The sequence below is a fragment of the Halictus rubicundus genome, chromosome 14, assembly GCF_050948215.1.
Source record: "Halictus rubicundus isolate RS-2024b chromosome 14, iyHalRubi1_principal, whole genome shotgun sequence".
NCBI lineage: Eukaryota > Metazoa > Arthropoda > Insecta > Hymenoptera > Halictidae > Halictus > Halictus rubicundus.
Window position 1 is genome coordinate 10,046,701 of NC_135162.1, and position 19,872 is coordinate 10,066,572.

The following is a 19,872-nucleotide window of genomic DNA, read 5'->3' on the forward strand; positions in this document are numbered from 1 at the left end:
GACCGTTGAAGGATGAACCTACCTGTAGCTTTTCAGCCTACCTTCTTCGGTGTTTCGGTGAAATTATTTCAATCCGTGTTCCGACACGTTGTTTAAAATTACCAATCCCATCGTGGATACAAATAACAGCTTCGTGCAAGTTAATTGTCGCAAGAAATTATTTGACTACAATCTTCGCCGTTGAACAGTTCACTCTGTACCCATGACGTTTAAAAAACATTACCATCGACCATCGGAACACCTATGTTCGTCTGTCCACGAGAGGTCAATTCTACTTGTTCCACGTGCGGCGTTCTACGGAAGACTGAAGATTTTCGAGGGATGTCAATGTCCCGCGTTGCACCGGGGGTGGGTGCGGTGGGGGTTGGAGGGGCGGTAAAATGCGAGGAAAAAATACGCGACACAGGCACCCAACGCGAATTCTCAAAACATGTCCGCTTTCGTAGAACCGTATAATTTCCGTAATAGTCATGCATACATCATCGGTGGCGGAAGCACATATCGACCTTTCACGCTGTCCTAGCGCATGAATAAGTAACGTTGTAATTGTAGAATACGTCAGTCTTAATTGTCTCGCTTCCGTGAATTTTCTTTTTTCTTTTTCTACATTTTGCAAGAATGTATTTCCCTAGGGGAAGAAAAAAAATGACAACGCCGAACCTGAAACTGGAAAACCGGAAGTCGGTGAGAGTCGCGTTTCAACCGTTGCTCGCGATGGCTGCATGGGACACGCATTACAAGTTGAGCGTACGTCTGATGACGATACTAGGACTCTGGCCGTACGTCAACGTGAACTATCGCCGTGTACTAAGTACCATCGTGAATTTCGTTTGCGCTACTTTAGCAGCTGTACAGGTACAGACCCTTGAGCTGCCTCTAACGTCCGGCGTGTTTAATATTCCGAGAGGAAATTAATTCTTTTAACGAAGTTTTATGTCAACGTTGTGTCGACGTTCGGTCAAAATGCGGCGACTAATCGAAGCATTATTCGTTGATAGTAAAAAACTGCTGGGGATGACAATTTTGCGAATGAATCGCGCGGTTGTTCAAAAAAATTCAATCTCTACCGTAATTGTCGTTGCACGGGTTGTGATTCATTGATGGTGCACGTTCTTAATCGATGAGAATATTTTGTAAAAAGTTGCGATCGATTAACGTTTATTGGCATTGCATACGCAACGACCTGTATTCATACTGACACATACTATACCGTATTTACGTCGATTGCGATGATATTTTTGTCTCATTAATTTGATTCGATCGGCATAGTAAGTGACAAGAATGATATAGAAGAACCAAATAATTCTTAATAGCAAGATATTGGTAATACAAACATTAATATTTTCATTTTATTAACATATTAAGAAGTTGACTCTAAAAATCTTAAGGGAAAATCGAGAATCTATCGAGTCGACCGGAATTGACGGTGAAGCAAAATGTGGATGCGATTCTTTCAGATGATACCTCTCAAGGACAACAGCATGGAGCTCGTGGAGGTGCTGCAGTGCCTGTCTTTTATAATAATGGTCCTAGGTTCTGTAGTGAAGTTCAACGCTTTCTTTTCCGGAATCGGTACAGTGAGTGCCAAAGCGATTTCTAGTTAAATTAACGCAGATCGAATCAGATCGGACAATTTAAGACGATTGGAAATACAGATCAAGATCATAATGGACACCGTAAAGGATACTTGGAACACAACGCACCAGGACACGCTCGACATTTTAGAGAGGCGTGCCATTCTAGGGAAGCAACAGGGAGCCATTTATGCGAGTAAGGATGGACAGTGGTGCTACGATAATCGCTCGGTCGGTAGACTCTTCCAATTCTGCGTATAGGTCAGTGCCCGGGCACGGTAGGGGCCCCTCAAACGCTTGCTTCCCCCACCAACCACTCTTTCATGCGGTGCCCCGCCGCACAGTGGGCAATTCGGACAAAATCGGATTCAAAATCAAAGAACTTTCGATAGAAATGCGGTAGAGCGATGAAATTTTTTTAAAATTAAAGCTGAAACTTTGTAGAATATGGGAGAAATGTTCAATCATTTCCATGAAAAAATGACATCGTTAGTTTTTGTCACAAAAATCTATTTTTCGCAAAATCCTGAGGTCGTAGACAAAGTTTGTGACCAGATTTGAAATCAGCGTGAAAAAATCTATGGGAAATGATGTGTAGCATGTTAAAAAAAATTCTTTCCGCGCCTGCTATTGGACAAACTAAAATTTTCTTGAATTCGTGCGCGTTTAACGAATTTTCTCGAGGTTAAAAAACATTCGTACCACAATCTCTCTATTTTTCCCATATTTTACAAAGTTGCAGCTTTCATTTGCAGAAAGTTCCTTGATTTTGAATCCGATTTTGTCAAAATTGCCCACTGTGCGCCGTACGTAGCTCCGGAGCAATACACCTCGGGCGAAACGCGTCCTGTCTCCATGGTAACGGGGGACAGTGGAGGGGGGCAGTGGGCGCTATGGTGGGGGACGGTTTTCCCTCAATCTGACGAGGGGAGAAAGCAGATAAACAATTGTAATATATATTTTTGGGGGGATCGTAATTGGTAGATCGTTGTTGGTAGGATAATAGGTTTATTATCGAGCTCGAGCGATTGATCAACGCATCACTGCGTCGCGGACGAGACCGATAAATGTTTTACGTCACAATCGTGCATATGTTACAGTATTTATTTACCCGTCGGCTGTATTCGCGATGCTGTTCCGCATCTCGTCCTATGTACTGGTCGTAACAGCACCCCCGAACAAGAATCAAACAGACATTTTCCCGCTCGTCACGGACTATATTGTCGACGGGGAGAAGAACTTCCTCCCTATAATAATTCACCAATGTTTTGGGTTCTTCTACGTTGCGACTATATATGTGGCTACGGAGACCTTGTTCATTATGTGGCTGCAGCACAGTATCGGCTTGTTCGAACTCGCGAGGTAAAACACCTTCTCAAATCACTCTTCCAACCAGAGCACCTTTAATCGACGGCCCTGTTGTACAGTCGGTGGAAAAAGTATTCGTGCACCCTTTAAGAACGAATGACTCAAATTGGACCGAACGGCTAGAGTGTTCGTTTTTATTTGTGTTAGAAGGCGGCCCCTCACGGGGTATACCCCACGGTAGTGGGGATAATTCCGCGACGTTTATCATACAAGCCTCGACGACATATATAACGTTGCGTGATATGGTTTCCAGTTACCACGTCGAAAAAGGGATTTGCGAGGCACCGTCCTACATCTCGCACGAGGTTCTGGAACTTTACAGGAAAAAGTGTTTAGCAAGCTCGGTCACTTACCACAACGAGGCAAAAATGTTAGTATTCGCCGTATCGAAAACATTCGAGCCTGTGCGGGGTCGTACATTTTCAAAAGTCTCAGAGAGGAAACATTCTAGTCACACACGTGCGACGACCACGACTTTGTGAATCGAACGAATATTTTGCACATTGTTATTCAAAAGTGTACGCAGCATGATATCCGGGGAATTCCTAATTTGAAAAAGGGTGAATAAGAATCAAATTTTTAGAGAAACTCGGGTTGCGAACGGGACACTTTGTTTTGCAAACAGGTGAAATTGATTTACGAAAGGATTAATTTGAAGTGCAAAAAGGTGAAGTTGATTTACAAAAGAATTAATTTGGAGTGCAAAAAGGTGAATTTACAGCAGTATTAGTTTGGAGTCCAGAACCTGTATTAATTGTCCACTCGTGTTTTTGTTTGTTCTTAAAGCTTCGCGATGAACTTGAAAGATAGTTTCTCATTCTCGTATGCCGTTCTTCTCGTGTTCGCTGTCATCTCGTTGAGCATCAATTTCTTCCGTGTAAGTCGATCTGTCGCACCATCGATCACGATACAACCATTGTAATCATGCGTTTCTCCAAATGTGCGCATCTTTCAGCTATCCTTCGCCATCTGCGTGACCCACAATATGGAAGAGATGATGCTGTCCTTATTGTTCTCCATGTCCGAGTTAGTGTACATGTTCTACCTAAACTACGTGGTGCAACAACTTCTGGACTACGCGGATGATTTTTCCACAATCGTGTAAGCTCGGAAGTTTTCTGTTTGTTGTCGGCAGACTACGCTTCGCGACATTACTGTAGGACGGTGAGAGTCACGGTGGATTCGTACAGTTTCGGGTTAAACTTCACTTTGGGAACCCTGAAATTTGTAACTTTTTTTTATGTAATCCTGTAGACTTTGACGCGAAAATGCCAAAAATCCAAGTTTCAATGTTAGGAATTCACAGGTTCGACATTTGCGTCTGAACATCAAGTCACGGTAGATTTTTATAGTTCTGCAACCTTATAGTTTTGTCGTGAATGCTGCTGGGATTGGTTAATTAAACACGCAGATCAATTTTATTCGTGTTACAGATACTCCACTCCCTGGTACAAAATGTCAGTTACCATTCAGAAGGATCTACTGATTATCTTGATAAGGTGCTGCGAGCCGATTATATTCGACTTTTATGGTTTTTATAATGCGTCGGTGGAAGGTTTCTCAGGGGTTTGTAATTATTATTAATCAATGCGTCACAAGAGCACAGTGGCAATATTGCTACAAAAATTAATGTATTTGGAAAGAACGTAATATGGATCGAAAGTACGCTCGGAATACGAATACGCCCTGACACTGGATTGATAGAACACGGAACAAAAGAATTTTATAAACGAACAAGCACTTGAAACAATTGAGTCGCGCATGCACGAAGCGCACGCATAGTCGCCAGATCAAGACTTGCTCCCCCACTCTAATTTCCCCTTCTACCGCGCTATTCGCCACGCTTCCGCCGCGGCCCGGTCACGTGACGCGTTTCGTCTCTATCGTGCACACTCCGATACTCGCAGAGAGGGGGTAACTTTTTCCCCTCGAACCGTGCTCCCTCCCCTCATCTGGCGACGCTGAGTGCACGACAGAAAGCGTGTCATTGTGATCGACTGGCTATCCTAGTCACCCGACGCAAATCCCATAAAAAAGTTTGGTCTATTCTGAAGCACTAGCATGAAGAAACATGTATGATAAAATTCAGAATATTAATTGACCAAAAACACAGAGGTCACTAGTAATTTCGAACGGAAAATTAGTAGAAAGCACGCCAGAACGTTGTCAAACTATAATCGACAATGAAGGAAATTCGAGCAACTATTAAGTAAAAGTGTACCGGTGTTTTGCATGTAAATTTTATTCATATTAAATTTTATGCAATGCATTAGTATTTGCAGATATATCGCCACTACGCTTTTGTGTGTACGTTGTCTTATTGAACCGTGCTTTCCAGCTGGTGAAGTCCACAATGTCCTATTTTATGATGATGACATCTCTCCAGTGAAGAATCCAATGATTCCTTATCCAGAGATACTGGGCCAAGTAGTAAAACCGTTAGTAAGTGTCGTCTTCGCGGTCATAAATATTATCTCATCTCTTTCATAGCACGATGTACCTGTTCAAATAGCGACATTACTTGTTACAGGATTTTCCGTAGTTTGTGCGACAACAGGCGAGACTGTTAACGAATCTACGCTGCGTTTGCGAAGCAGCTACTGACGTCTGTTTCCCCGCGGGATGATTCGAATGATTTAATGGGAATTTCGGGCCGGTTTTATACCCACCGTTCTAAACAATTTAGCTGTAATTATTTTTATCGGTATCGAAGTGGGTGGATATTCGAGTTTACGTGTCAAATGTATGTAGAGAAAGCTGGATAACGTAGATAAACTAATTTTAATTTTAATTACGGAATATTAGGTATGTTAAATTTTGTTAAGGTCTACTAGGTACAAGAAGTTTACGAAAATTCATCGTGGTTGCTACAATAAATAGATATCGTCTTTTCTATTCTTATATTATCGAAATAAGTTGCTCTGATTTTGCGTGACTTTCATGGGCACTGTACACATATAAAATGTAGAAATAAAAATGTTTCTATAACTGGAGCTTTGTCCCTCCGTATCGAAAAGATTCTCAAAAAAAAATGTCATCGTTAGAATGGGAATTTCTGTGCAAAATAACAGTAGTACAGCGATTTCTCTATATGTGTCGCCAAGGTCTGGATGATAAACGTCGCGGAGTTATCCCCACTACCGCGCGGTATACCCCGTGAGATATATCGAGAAGTGACATATATCGAGAAGTCACCTAAATTTTTTTAGTATTCTCACTGTTTTGAATTTGATCTAGTGATTTCCATCATTGGGAACACATATCGACAGAAAAATAACAACACACTGAGAAGAAAAGTAATCGTCACGGTACATTGTTTAGGAACACTAACAAACAATCAGGTTGAATCATTATGCAAAGAAAAATATTTCTTTACTTGCCTTCACTGAAAAGTTTCACTGTTCCGATTCAACATTTCGAACGCTTTTACACTGCCTCAAACACACACACTTTTACACGATTTCAGACACACGCTTTTACACCGTTTCAAGAGAGTATTCGGCATTATAGTCGATCGGTTTTGTTGCTTAATTGCCAAGATGTTTTTGGTGTTCCATGGTGCAGCTTCGCATCAGGTACCCTGCGCGATGGGCAGAGGAGATAGTAGAGGAATTACAGTTGGAATTACAACGTTGGAATTACCAAGATAACGAAGAAATGGAAAGGATTAAGACAAGGGGGATTACGCGAGAAGAAGTCGTCCGTGCGAGATGAGATATGATTGGCCGGCAAGTGAAAAAAGATGGACGTTAAGGGCGATTGTGGAGATAAGGGTTCAAAGGATTGAAAAAAAGGTTCGAGTTGGAAAGGCGAGGACTTTGAGGGAAGCTGGGGATCACAGTAAACGTGGAGGTGAAGAGGAAAAAGGTAAAGAGAAAATTACGGGGGTGAGGGCTGCGAAAAATAAAAATTCTCGACAAAAATGGACGTTGAAAATTGATAACAGCCGAATATTTTGTAGAAGATAACATTTTTTCGGAACGAATCTATCTGAGAATCGAAGATTGAATTTCCCCCCACTACCTGCTTAAAACAGGCACGTATGTCTGTCGCAGGAAAAACGCTTCCCCCACCAACGTCTCTTCCGTGCAGCGCGCACCTTCGCTGCGCAGCGGTGCCTCCCTCTCTCCCCTCCTACGTCCCGTCATGGCCAATCCGCGCGCGGCTTATGCTGCCTATCCACATCCGCATGCACGAAAGAGACGTTGGTGGGGGTAGCAGGCAGCTCAGGGGCCCCTACCGCGCCCGCCACTGGCTTAAAACTTGATCTACGGTTTTTCCATGAATATTTTTTATTCATACGACGTGAGCTGAACAATTCATATTTGCAGAGAAATGTCTTGCGAACGTTGGTCGCACAAGTTTCTCGGTGACGGTGTCAAAGGCCTATCGTAATCGCTAGCAGGTACGTACGTAGTGGCGAAGTGTGTGTAACACGTTGCAATTGCGCCGAACAATCGATTACTATTTTGACAAAGCGACGCTGCGTAACATCCGGTGATCTTGTCTACACCGAAGAGACCAACGTGAAATAAGAGAACGCTAGCTTGATATTCTGTAAAGAACGATTCGTATGAATTGAACGTAGAATAACCGGAAGTTGATCTTTACGCAGGCAAACGACACCGTTACCCAGCCAAATCCTTCGAGGTTCGCCTGGTAGAGGCCACCGGCAAAATTGAAACCGATAGGCTGACAATGTTGCAGAAGGAACAATATCATTTTTTGCGATGCGACGGTTCCCTTGTACCATGGAGCATCGGATCTAGAAGAAAAGGTACAGAGCACTCGGCACGGCTGTGCAATTCTTACGAAATGTTTAAATGTCTATGTAAATCAGGGGTAATCGAACTTCTCCGGCCGGGTGCCAGGGAGTCCCCAACGCGACGGTTCTCCCACCACCGGCCTAACCATAGTCGCCGGATGAGGGGAGGTAGCGCGAATTGAAGGGAAAAAGTTACCCCCTCTCTGCCAGTACCGGGCTAGTCACGTGACCGGTGGCGGAAGCGTGGGGGCATAGCACGGTGGAAGGGGAAGTGAGAGTGGGGGCATAGCGCGGTGGAAGGGGAAGTTAAAGTGGGGGCATAGCGCGGTGGAAGGGGAAGTTAGAGGGGGGAATAGCGCGGTGGAAGGGGAAGTTAGAGTGGGGGAATAGCACGGCCTAAGCGACAGACTCTGGACCTAACCTGTGTGACGCGCATGATACCCCACTCCTCCACCTCCGTTCAGCGGCCAAGTAGAGGGGGCAACTCTCCTCCCCCCAAGTTGGAGAGAAGAGTGGGAATGGGGGCCACAACTGGCCCGCGAGCCGACAGTTCGCCACCCCTGATCTAAATGATATCTATGATCATCTCGAGATTCTTCTTTTACTTACAATGACCAAAAGATGTCGCCGCTGGTATCGAGGCACATTTGACAAATGTTATTCACAATGTACCCGTAGTACATGAACATAGGTAGGAAAGCTAGGTGCACTAATAATTCCTGGATTTGAAATGTTGGCTGCACCACCAGGCGGTCATGCGCCTGCAGATTTATCGAGGGTGTTAGATCGTTCAGAAACATCGAGGAGTCTCGACGCGCATAATTGTGACAAAAGTGACAAATTCATTCTGATGGTCACGGATTACCATGTAACACGAACGAGGGTTACCATATTCATACTTACACGCAGCATACACAAACTGGTAGCCACTACGATCCAAACTTGCGTTGGGTAATACATCTTCGAGCAAACCGAATGTATATAATTTACGAACCTTTAAAAAGCATTATACGCTAAACTTTGGAGACGAGGCATTTTGGTCTTCGATAGAATGAATTGGATACGTGATTGACTGCGAAAGTTTATGCTGGCATAACGAGCAGCGGGTACGCGAACTATACGCACATCATGTAATATGGAATATCTTAATTTCTAGATCTAGAATGTAGAATATTTTGCCACGATTACTATGATAAATATGTACAACAGTGCTGGGCACGGTTGGGGCCCCTCAAATGCTTGACTTCCTCCACCAAACTTCGTTCCGTGCAGCACGCACCTGCGCGCTGCGCTAGCCTACGTAGCTTCGGAGCAATACACCTCAGGCCAATCGCGTCCTGTCTCCATGGTAACGGGGACAGTGGAGGGGGACAGTGGGCGCTATGGTGGGGACGGTTTTGCCTCCATTCAGGCAAACGTGCCCGGCACTGATGCACAATATGCAAAATATGCAAAATGAACAATATATTTTTGACATTCTTCAACAACGATTCGTATTGCAACGGAAATCCCATTAACTAAATCTACCCCTACAAAAATATGCATTCGCATAAATTTTTGCAGTCGAGTAACGCCTAACGATACCTACTGCGCTCCTTGTTGGTGCAACTCCGCGATATCCATTATGTTTTGTGTCTCTACCTTCTGTCTCTCGACGGGCGGAAGACCTTCTGATTTCTCGAACGCAACGTCACAACGATGTCTGTCACATGCAACACCCATGACAGTTGTTAGTTACTAATTGGAGTGATAGAGGGCAAATGTGTAACGCCATATGTGCGTTCCAACGCGTCTTACTTGGTAATCCGAAATAATCCGACTGCGTGTAGAGTAGTGACATACGATGCACTATCAAATCCTATGAAGGTGGAGCATGGCAAAATAGTACAAGCAATCATATGCAACAGCCTGACGTAAGAAAGCTTAGGGTCGTTGGAAAAATAGTACAGTGTAATGCCAGGAGCGGAGCTGTTGGGGGAATAGATCCCCAGTAAATTATATGACGTCAAGCAAACCGCATGCAGAATGACAGCAACTGTAACATCCACGAAAAACATGATATTGTGTTTTAAAAAATACCAATGACCTTGATATCTCGTTACTATATGACCTTGAGAGAAGATTCGTTCCACTGTTACCCCTTGAGATAGTGCAAAATTATCCTGAGGAATTTCCTCACACAACAGTAAATATGGCGGATAGTTACTTGTGAAAACACGATTCCACCTGTCTGTGTCAATATCTTGTGCATACATTATTTTGCGTTCTTCCGCGTCGGTGATTACGTTTCTCTGAGTTTCTACTGTGTCGAACAGTGCCCGTAGCTGAATGAACAAAGTGGCATCGTTATTCCTGGAAAACCGATCTATTCGCAATGACTTATTGTTTATAGCGACTCGCAATAAATAATTCTTCAAAGCGGACCAAACGATTTAAGGTTTCCCGAGTTAGTAAAAGTAACTATTTACACAGAGACGGGACGCGTCACGTGACCCGCGGCGGAAGCGTGCTAGAGGGGAGATTAGAGTGGGGGAACAAGTCTTGATCTGGCAACACTGGTCCCATGGGCCCCACAGAGAGGAAATGAGAGTGCTCACGCCCGGGATTTTAGTGTCCCCGGTATAGTGCTGTCCCCTAGTCTAATTTTTAGCCTGGACCAGAACCTGTATCATCTTTTTAGCCTGGACCAGAACCTGCATCATCTTACCTGCGTCATTAGCAGCGGATTCCAAATAATGCCAGAGTGGATGTCTTCTATGTTAAAAGAGGCTCTTCTATGTAGGCTCTGATCCAGCCTAAAAGGTGATGCAGGTTCTACTACAGGTTAAAAAGATGATGCAGGTTCTGGTCCAGGCTAAAAAGATGATGCAGGTTCTGTTCCAAGCTAGCAGTGGTGCTGAAGAGTGGGAGAACCGGTGGCGGGGGTAGGGAAGACCCTTGAAGCTTCACGTTATTTGAACTTACGTTTGCAATGTTCAACATGAAACCCATGTATCTTGTCAGATGCATCACGTAAAGTAACGCATTTATGACGAAGTTGACGATATTGTCCCGAGTATTTTCTTCGTCCAAAAACCCGAGTAACTGTAACCGACAACATCAGAGCTCATAATACTTGGCGAAATCAGGCTCGTTCCGCTGACACCTTCAAATCTTCAAATAACATTCTCTGTTCACGTTAACGCTAGGTTTACGGAGCACTGAAAATTACTATTTTACATTACATTATGTGTTGAAATTTTTGGCCATATTTCGTATAATTAATACACACACATTACTGTAAATATAGTATAATAAAATATAGTAATATAGTTTTGTTATTGGATCAGTAGTGGTCTCACACCGATTCACCCGACCCCCATTATGTTTACTGTTCTTTCCTACGTTCGGCAGTGGATCAAAGAATATCTTCTATCCGATAATTGTCCCCGGACAGACCCGTGTTTTGGACAATTATCGCGTAGACACTGTGTTCCAGAATTCTACTAAACAGGTGTATATAACCAATAATATTAACACAATTAATAAATAAATTTGTCGAATACGTATCGACAAGGTTAACTATTTCGCCGGGCCCCGTAAACCCATTTGTTAACAAAAGGAAAAACGATTAATGTCGAGAGATCAACACCTGGAACACGAACTCCGTCGTTATTGTGAACATGTACATAAATCTCTTCACATAAACGACCCAGCTATCGTCGTACGGCCAAAGTCCAACAATATGTAGAAAGACCTTGACGATCTTAAGGTGAACGTTCGCGTCCTTCCGATTGTCGTCCATTGCAGCTCCGAAACTGAACAGCAGCTGCACGATCGGCGGCAACAAGTTGCACGGTGCGACGACGACAAACGAATGACGCGGCCGCCTCGCTCGTCGCATTATCGTCGGGGAAAAATTTCTCCTGTTCCAGAAGTTCGCGACACTTTTGACTCCCTAATAATGGGAACGCGGCAATCGGTGTTCCACGATGTTCGAACTCGTGAAAAGCAACCGCGTTCCAGTGAAAAAAAGAAAAAAAGAAACATTTACTGCGATTTAGCAGCGGCAACTTATGGTCAAGAGGGACACAATCTATTGTCGCGATCGGATCGATCGCCGCCAACCAGCAATCATCTCGTCCGATCGTGAGCAGTTCGGAAATTGTCTTTCGATTCTCCGCGGGTCGCGATATTTCGGTCTATTATCTATTCAAGTGATACGCGCGCGCGAGGAAAACACGGAACCATTGGAACGACAAAAAAAAAAAGAAGAAGAGAAACTCGCGAGAATGTTCCGGACGTCTGTTAGCTCAGTTGTTGTCTGGCCGCCGAGCTGTAACGGGCGCGAGCGATCAAGCGGACGTAAACACTCGTCTCAAGGTCGCCAATGTGTTCCTGCATCTTGTCGGACTTTTGTGTACGCGAGCATAACGACAACGGAGTTCGTGATTCAGGTGTCGATCTTTCATCGTTAATCCCGTTATGTTGTTAACCCATTTGCATCATTAGCGTATATATACGCTGAATATTCCTGGTCACTGTCACCGGAGCGTGTATATACGCTCAATTTATTGTCTTCTTATAATGCTGAAATATGAAGTTCTTTTACTTGTAGTCATTTTTGTACTTAAATATAATAAAAAAAAAAAGTTTGGCGATAAAGGCCTTCTTTTCATGTCTCCTTATGATGCAAATGGGTTCATAGACTGCGGGTTTTATGCATTTTCATCGTGGAAATCACGCGTATCATGGAAGAGAGAGATAGAGAGAGGTAAATTCTTATTTAGTTCCCATGCATTGAAATTCATGCGAACAATTTTTATTTAACAACGATTTACAGCGAGTTCTAAGCTAATCTTAAGCTAGTTCTGTAAACCCGAACTTTGAACGGTGATTTTGCGACTGCAAGCAGACGTAAGACCGACATTCGCCGTAACAAGCGGGCAAGGTCAAAGAGAACACTGATTTAACCTAACTTCTGTTATTGTGTGTAGCTACGGGACCAACTATCCGCCTTATTTACTGTTGTGTGAAGAAACTCCTCAGGAGAATGTTGCACTATCTCAAGGGGTACATGTAACAGTGGAACGAATCCTTTCTCAAGGTCATATAGCAACGAGATCTCAAGGTCATTGGTATTTTTTAAAACACAATATCATGTTTTTCGTTGACGTTACTGTAGAGCATAAAAATGTGACTCCAACGACTATAATAACATTTCGATAATTCACTTTTTAGATATTTGTGTCTGAAATGTATGATATTCGACGCGTTCAGACACAAATTGCTCGGGACATGATGATCGAAATGGATATTTAGGTCGCTGGATTCGTCTTTCTAGAGTCTACAAGAGTATTGATGACCAATTATATGGTTTCATTAAAAAGGACATACTGGTGTCCTTGTAACCTTGTTAAAATATGACCTCGAGGTATGATTCTTTTCGCCGTTATATGAAGTTATACACCCCTTGGGATGGTGTAACTCTGTTCTGAACAGTTTTCCCGTACGCATTATTTATTTATTTATTTTTTGTTTGTAGCCCTGTTATTCAGTTGCACCTACTCCGCTACGGTTACTGTCATTCTGCATGCGGTTTGCTTGACGTCGTATAATTTACTGGGCATCTATTTCCCCAACAACTCCGCCCCCGGCGTAACATTGTATTATTTTTCCACCGACCCTAAACGTCCTCCCGTCAAGCTGTTGCATATGTTCGCTTAGGCTATTTTGCCACGCTCTGCCTTCATAAGGTGCGATACTGCAACGTTTGTCACTATTCTACGTGCAAACGGATTATTTCGGATTACCAAGTAGGACAAGTATTACTCGACTACAAACATTTATGCAAATGAATATTTTTGTAGGAATAGATTAGGTTAATGGGATTTCCGCTGCGATATGAATCGTTGTTGAAGAATGTCAAGAATGTATTGTGCATTTTGCGTATTTTGCACATTGTACATCAGTCTACCGTCCCCGTCCAGTAAGCGTCGTTACCATGGAGATGGGACGCGCTTCGCCTGACGCGTATTGCTACGACGCCACGGTGTATTGCTACGTACGTACGATGATGCAACGAAGACGCGAGACACCAGCGAACGCGACGGAACATGTGAACTCACGTCACATTTATATATGATTTCACAATTTGTCCAAGTGCGATGTATGTATATACGATTTGGTGAAATTGGGTGATCGCTAAAAATTAGAGTTAAAAGTCAATGCTGCCGATGGCGAGGTTAAAATGTCACTGTACTTTTGCCTTTTTCAGACGTAAGGGCAAATTGAAGGGCGACGTCAATAATGACATGAAACTAGAACAATTTCACGTGCTCGTTTTCAGCACCAACACGAGTTCACCGGTGCTTATGCCACTTGGAATAGGAGCACCAACAATCGAAACATTCTGAGTAGAACGTCAACAAATTAATTTCTTATAGACATTGCTACCCGCCCAAAACTTATTGGTAATATATTCTTATGGTATATGTTAGAGGTATGTAATTTTACAAGGTATGTTCTCTGAGATTTAGTAAATAATATTTCTACAATGTGAATGTGTTCCTCAGTGACAGAAATGAATGATTTCTCCATATATGTCGCCAAGACCTGTATGATAAACGTCGCGGAATTATCCCCACTACCGCGGTGTATACCGCGTGAGGGGCTGCGAAGCTCGAGAGGCCTCGGTCGCCGGAAGTGTAAACATAACACGGCACGGGTATGTCTCCTGGACGATACTTGACGCTGACAAGACCCGTGTTGTTGACATATATCGAGAATTCACTGTAAAAGCAAAAATGAAAAGGGTAAAAATTCATTATCGCGACGATTCTTCTTGAAACCCTTCATCAGCGTAACTTAAATACTAAACCATAACGTCGCTCGACCACTTTCCGGCAATGAGTCATATCCTTCGCGTTCTTGAACTTCTGAGAATGTCTACGAAAAAATAATTAGAACAAAACGAGCAGAATTGCGTTTTCAGAGGCAGTTGTATTTGCGTTATAGTTCGGAATGGACGAGAAACAGGCGCGTTATTACAAATTGAACGGAAGTCGCGAAGTTTTGTTTGATCTGTGGCCATACATCAGTCGAAGGAAGTAGAAAATGCAATAATTATCTGTGCCGTATGTGGCGGTGCTAACTATAACAATTAATAAGGCTGACGACCGTTGAAGGATGAACCCACCTGTAGCTTTTCAGCGTACCTTCTTCGGTGTTTCGGTGAAATTATTTCAATCCGTGTTCCGACAGGTTATTTAAAATTACCAATCTCATCGTGGACACAAATAACAGCTTCGTGCAAGTTAATTGTCGCAAGAAATTATTTGACTACAATCTTCGCCGTTGAACAGTTCACTCTGTACCCATGACGTTTAAAAAACGTTACCATCGACCATCGAAACACCTATGTTCGTTTGCCCACGAGAGGTCAATTCTACTTGTTCCACGTGCGGCGTTCTACGGAAGACTGAAGATTTTCGAGGGATGTCAATGTCCCGCGTTGTACCGGGGGTGGGTGGGGTGGGGGTTGGAGGGGCGGTAAAATGCGAGGAAAAAATACGCGACACAGGCACCCAACGCGAATTCTCAAAAGATGTCCCCTTTGGTGCAACCGTATAATTTCCGTAATAGTCATGCGTACATCATCGGTGGCGGAAGCACATATCGACCTTTCACGCTGTCCTAGCGCATGAATAAGTAACTTTGTAATTGTAGAATACGTCAGTCTTAATTGTCTCGCTTCCGTGAATTTTCTTTTTTCTTTTTCTACATTTTGCAAGAATGTATTTCCCTAGAGGAAGAAAAGAAAATGACAACGCCGAACCTGAAACTGGAAAACAGGCAGTCAGTGAGTCGCGTTTCAGCCATTACTCGCGATGGCTGCATTGGACACGCATTACAAGCTGAGCACCCGTCTGCTGACGATCCTAGGGCTCTGGCCCTACGTCAACGTGCATTTTCGTCGTATACAAAGCATCGTCGTGAACAGCGTATGTTCACTTTTAGTAGTTGTGCAGGTATTGTCACTTCAACCGAAGCTAACAATCTATTAGTGTACATAATATTCTCGTGTCGCGTATTGCTGATAACACTAATGCGATTAAGATATGCCGATCATAAATTAAATTTTTTTTCATTCCTGTGTTCATCAGGACAACGTCTATCTAAGCGATCAGAATGAAAAAATCTTTCTGTTAGCAGGCTAAGAATAATATCTGATTATACCTTATTTTATTACTATATCACATTTAGTATATTACTCAGCTGACCGGAGTGCTGATGTTGCTCTGTCTTGATATCAAGATATTATTGATAAAACTGCTAACACTTAAATTGAATTTATTAAAAATTTCGCTTTCTGGCTATGAAATATAATCGTATTACTAATTGTCATTACCTGCGTAATTAGGAATGTAATAACTCTTCCACGTATAATCAGTAGGCAACACAATATGTTCTTTTATTATTAATCATCTCTCATCGATACTTCTATTAATCGCGGTTAGAAATTCCGGTTCTTTCAGATCACACCTATGACGCACGACGACGTTGACTTGTTTGTGATCCTACAGTCCCTGTCCCTTGCAATAATGATCCTGGGTTCTATAGTGAAGTTCAACTCAATCATGACGAAGATCGGTACAGTGAGTGCCAAACGATTTCTAGTTAGATTAACGCAGATCGAATCAGATCGGACAATAAAGACGATTGCAAATGCAGATCAGGATCGTGATGGACAGCATAAAGAGTAAGTGGAACACGAGGCACGAGGACACGCTCAAAATTTTGGAGAAGAGGGCCATTCTAGGGAAGCAACAGGGAGCCATTTATGCCAGTAAGGAAATACAGTGGTGCTGCGAAAATTACTCGGTCGTATCTACTTCTTTTGACAATAAGCGATCGCAGTGTGTCGTTTCACCTCGTTGATAATCGTCAACGGAGCTGCGAAAGAGCAGATTCGAATCTACGAAATAAACAACCGTTGTACGCTTTTGGAAAATTCGGAATCGGAAACGATCGCATAACTGTCGCATAAGCAGATGCTCGAGCGATTTATCAATGCATTACTGCGTCGCGAACGAGACCGATAGAATCCATTGTTTTATGTCACGATCATGTGTATGTTGCAGTATTTATTTATCCATCATCACTACTCCTGATGGTATTCCGCACCGCATCCTATGTTCTGCTCGTAACAGCACCCCCGAACTCGAATCTAACAGATCCTTTCCCGGTTGTGACGGACTATTTGATCGATGAAGAGAAATATTTCTTCCTCATAATAGTACATCAAAATTTAACGTTCTTCTTCATGGCAACTATATATGTGGCTACGGAGACCTTGTTCATTATGTGGCTGCAGCACAGTATCGGCTTGTTGGAACTCGCGAGGTAAAAGAAGTCTAACCTACTGCGCGTGCTGCGCAAGAAGTCTCGCGAAAGGAATGCGGGGCTGATTGGTCAGAGGGGAAGGGGCACGCCTCCAGCTGCTCTATTGGCTAAAGCGGTCGCACATACTATGCAGCGCGTGACGTCAAAGCCTAACCATTGGCCTACTGGAGCGTCGACGACGCGGACAGGCGGAGCGAGCGAGCGCCCCTTTGCCCTTGGATCGTTCCGCGGGACTTCTTGCGAGGCACGGTCAGTACTCGATGCACTCTTGCAAACATAGCATTGTTAGTCGTCGACACTTTGATACAACTAATAGCAGGCCCTGAGAATTGTTATTATTACGGTGTTGTTTATGACCGATTTTAGAATGCAAATTTTGCGAAGCTTTTTGATCAAGAAATACTACTGTAGTCTACAGATTTATTGTACATTATTTTCAGCGACAAAGCTGATATTTAAGGTTCCTTTTTTTAGTTTTTATATAGATACATAACTTTGTATCTGGATAAAGTGTATCTCGCTATTAACTTTGCGATTTCAAATTTCATACCGCAATGCATCATCATGTTATTAGAAACGAACAGCTCTCATTCAGGAACTTTCACAAAAAAAGCACGTGACCCAAAACATTCTAGTTTCTTTCATTCTCTCGTGTATTTCTAAACCGATTGAAATTGTTCAGCTTCACTTCGAAAGTGTACCTGACTGAGATTGTATTCTATTGTTCCCGTTGCTTAAGGAATTTTAAAACAATTTCACGATAATCCAAATCCTGAACGCGGCATCCTATGATTTCCAGTTACCACATCGAAAAAGGGATTTCCGAGAGACCGGCCCATATCTCGGAGAAGCTTATGGACGCTTACAGAATGAAGTGCTTGGCAACCGCAGTCACTTACCACAAAGACGCAAAAGCGTTAGTATTCGTCATATCGTATTATACGCGCAGAAAAATCTTAATTAAAACGTCATCTTGAACGGAATCTTTCGATTTTGGCATTGACATTTTTTTTTGTTCTTAAAGCTTCCTGATGTACATGAAAAAAAAATTCTCATTCTCGTATGCCGTTCTTCTGGTGTTCGCTGTCATCTCATTGGCAATCAATTTCTTTCGTGTACGTCGATCTGCCCTTTCATTGATTAGGGTATAAACGTTATTGTCATGGAATTCTAAAAGAATTCGCCTTTTTCAGCTATCCACCGCTATATGCAAGACACACGACATAGAAGAGATGGTACTGTCCTTTTTGTTTTCCACGTCCGAGTTAGTGTATATGTTCTATCTAAACTATGTGGTGCAACAAATCCTGGACTATTCGGATAATTTTTCCACACTCATGTAAGCTACATTATTGTAAGACGATGAAAGTCACGGTAGATTACTACAATTCTGGGTTAAACTTCACCTTGCCAAACCAGAACTCTTTAACTTTTTTTTATATAATCCTGCAGATTTTTACGGGTAAATGCTAATAATCCAAGTTTCAATGTTAGGAATTCACTGGTTCAAAAGGTGCGTTTGAATATCAATGGGAACCACGGTAGATTTTTATAGTTCTGCGACCTTATAGTTTTGTCGCGGAGTATGTGTACAAGCAGCGAATAACGAATGAAAATGAACAGTGCTGGGACCGATTCGTTGAACTCGACGATCAGTTTTACTCATGTTACAGTTACTCTACTCCGTGGTACAACAGGTCGGTCTCCATTCAGAAGAGTCTACTGATTATCATGATAAGGTGCAGCGAGCCGCTTATATTCGACTTTTACGGTTTTTATAATGCGTCGGTGGAAGGTTTCTCAGGGGTTTGTAATTATTAATAATCAATGCGTCACAAGAGCACGGTGGCAATATTGCTACAAAAATTAATGTATTTGGAAAGAACGTAATATGGATCGAAAGTACGCTTGGAATACGAATACGCCCTGACACTGGATTAATAGAACTCGGAACAAAAGAATTTTATAAACGAACAAGTACTTGCAACAATGGAGTCGCGCATGCACGAAGTGCACGCATAGTCGCCGGATCAAGACCTGCTCCCCCACTCTAATTTCCCCTTCTACCGCGCTATTCGCCACGCTTCCGCCGCGGCCCGGTCACGTGACGCGTTTCGTCTCTATCGTGCACACTCCGATACTCGCAGAGAGGGGGTAACTTTTTCCCCTCGAACCGTGCTCCCTCCCCTCATCTGGCGACGCTGAGTGCACGACAGAAAGCGTGTCATTGTGATCGACTGGCTATCCTAGTCACCCGACGCAAATCCCATAAAAAAGTTTGGTGTATTCTAAAGCACTAGCATGAAGAAACATGTATGATAAAATTCAGAATATTAATTGACCAAAAACGCAGAGGTCACTAGTAATTTCGAACGGAAAATTAGTAGAAAGCACGCCAGAGCGTTGTCAAACTATAATCGATAATGAAGGAAATTCGAGCAACTATTAAGTAAAAGTGTATCGGTGTTTTGCATGTAAATTTTATTCATTATGCAATGCATTAGTATTTGCAGAGATATCACCACTACGCTCTTGTGGGTACGTTGTCTTATTGAACCCTGCTTTCCAGTTGGTGAAGACCACAGTGTCCTATTTTATGATGATAACATCTCTCCAATGAGAATCCAATGTTTTCTAATTCATCGATATGGGCCGAGTAGTGTACCCGCTAGTAAGTGTCCTCTTGATGATTGCAAATGCTATTCCATCTTTTTCATAGCACGATGTACCGGTTCAAATTGCGACATAACTTGTTACAGGATTTTTCGTAGTTTGTGCGAC

The 19,872-nt window shown here is 42.9% G+C and overlaps 2 protein-coding genes and 1 long non-coding RNA gene across 5 annotated transcripts in view; 2 read left to right on the top strand and 1 right to left on the bottom strand.

Annotated features, from left to right (window-relative positions):
* Positions 1-19,872, bottom strand: part of Alpha-man-ia (alpha-Mannosidase class I a) — a 634,153-nt gene that overhangs the window by 28,386 nt on the left and 585,895 nt on the right. The gene's annotated exons all lie outside the window — the stretch shown is intronic.
* Positions 63-18,919, top strand: LOC143361047 (uncharacterized). 3 transcript variants are annotated; one of them, XM_076800301.1, is made up of 8 exons: positions 63-855; positions 1,458-1,577; positions 16,420-16,534; positions 16,830-17,091; positions 17,891-18,007; positions 18,116-18,206; positions 18,285-18,430; positions 18,765-18,919. In XM_076800301.1, the coding sequence occupies exons 1-8, from the start codon at positions 619-621 to the stop codon at positions 18,910-18,912; spliced, it is 1,236 nt and encodes a 411-aa protein (XP_076656416.1). In that variant the 5' UTR covers positions 63-618; the 3' UTR covers positions 18,913-18,919. The 3 variants fall into 3 exon arrangements, with proteins under 3 accessions (XP_076656416.1, XP_076656418.1, XP_076656417.1); XM_076800303.1 differs by lacking the exons at positions 63-855; positions 1,458-1,577 and adding exons at positions 14,886-15,547; positions 16,224-16,343; XM_076800302.1 differs by lacking the exons at positions 63-855; positions 1,458-1,577 and adding exons at positions 15,554-15,716; positions 16,224-16,343.
* Positions 4,377-5,732, top strand: LOC143361062 (uncharacterized). Its single transcript, XR_013083400.1, has 3 exons — positions 4,377-4,508; positions 5,281-5,384; positions 5,473-5,732. It is a non-coding gene; the product is annotated as an uncharacterized LOC143361062 (long non-coding RNA).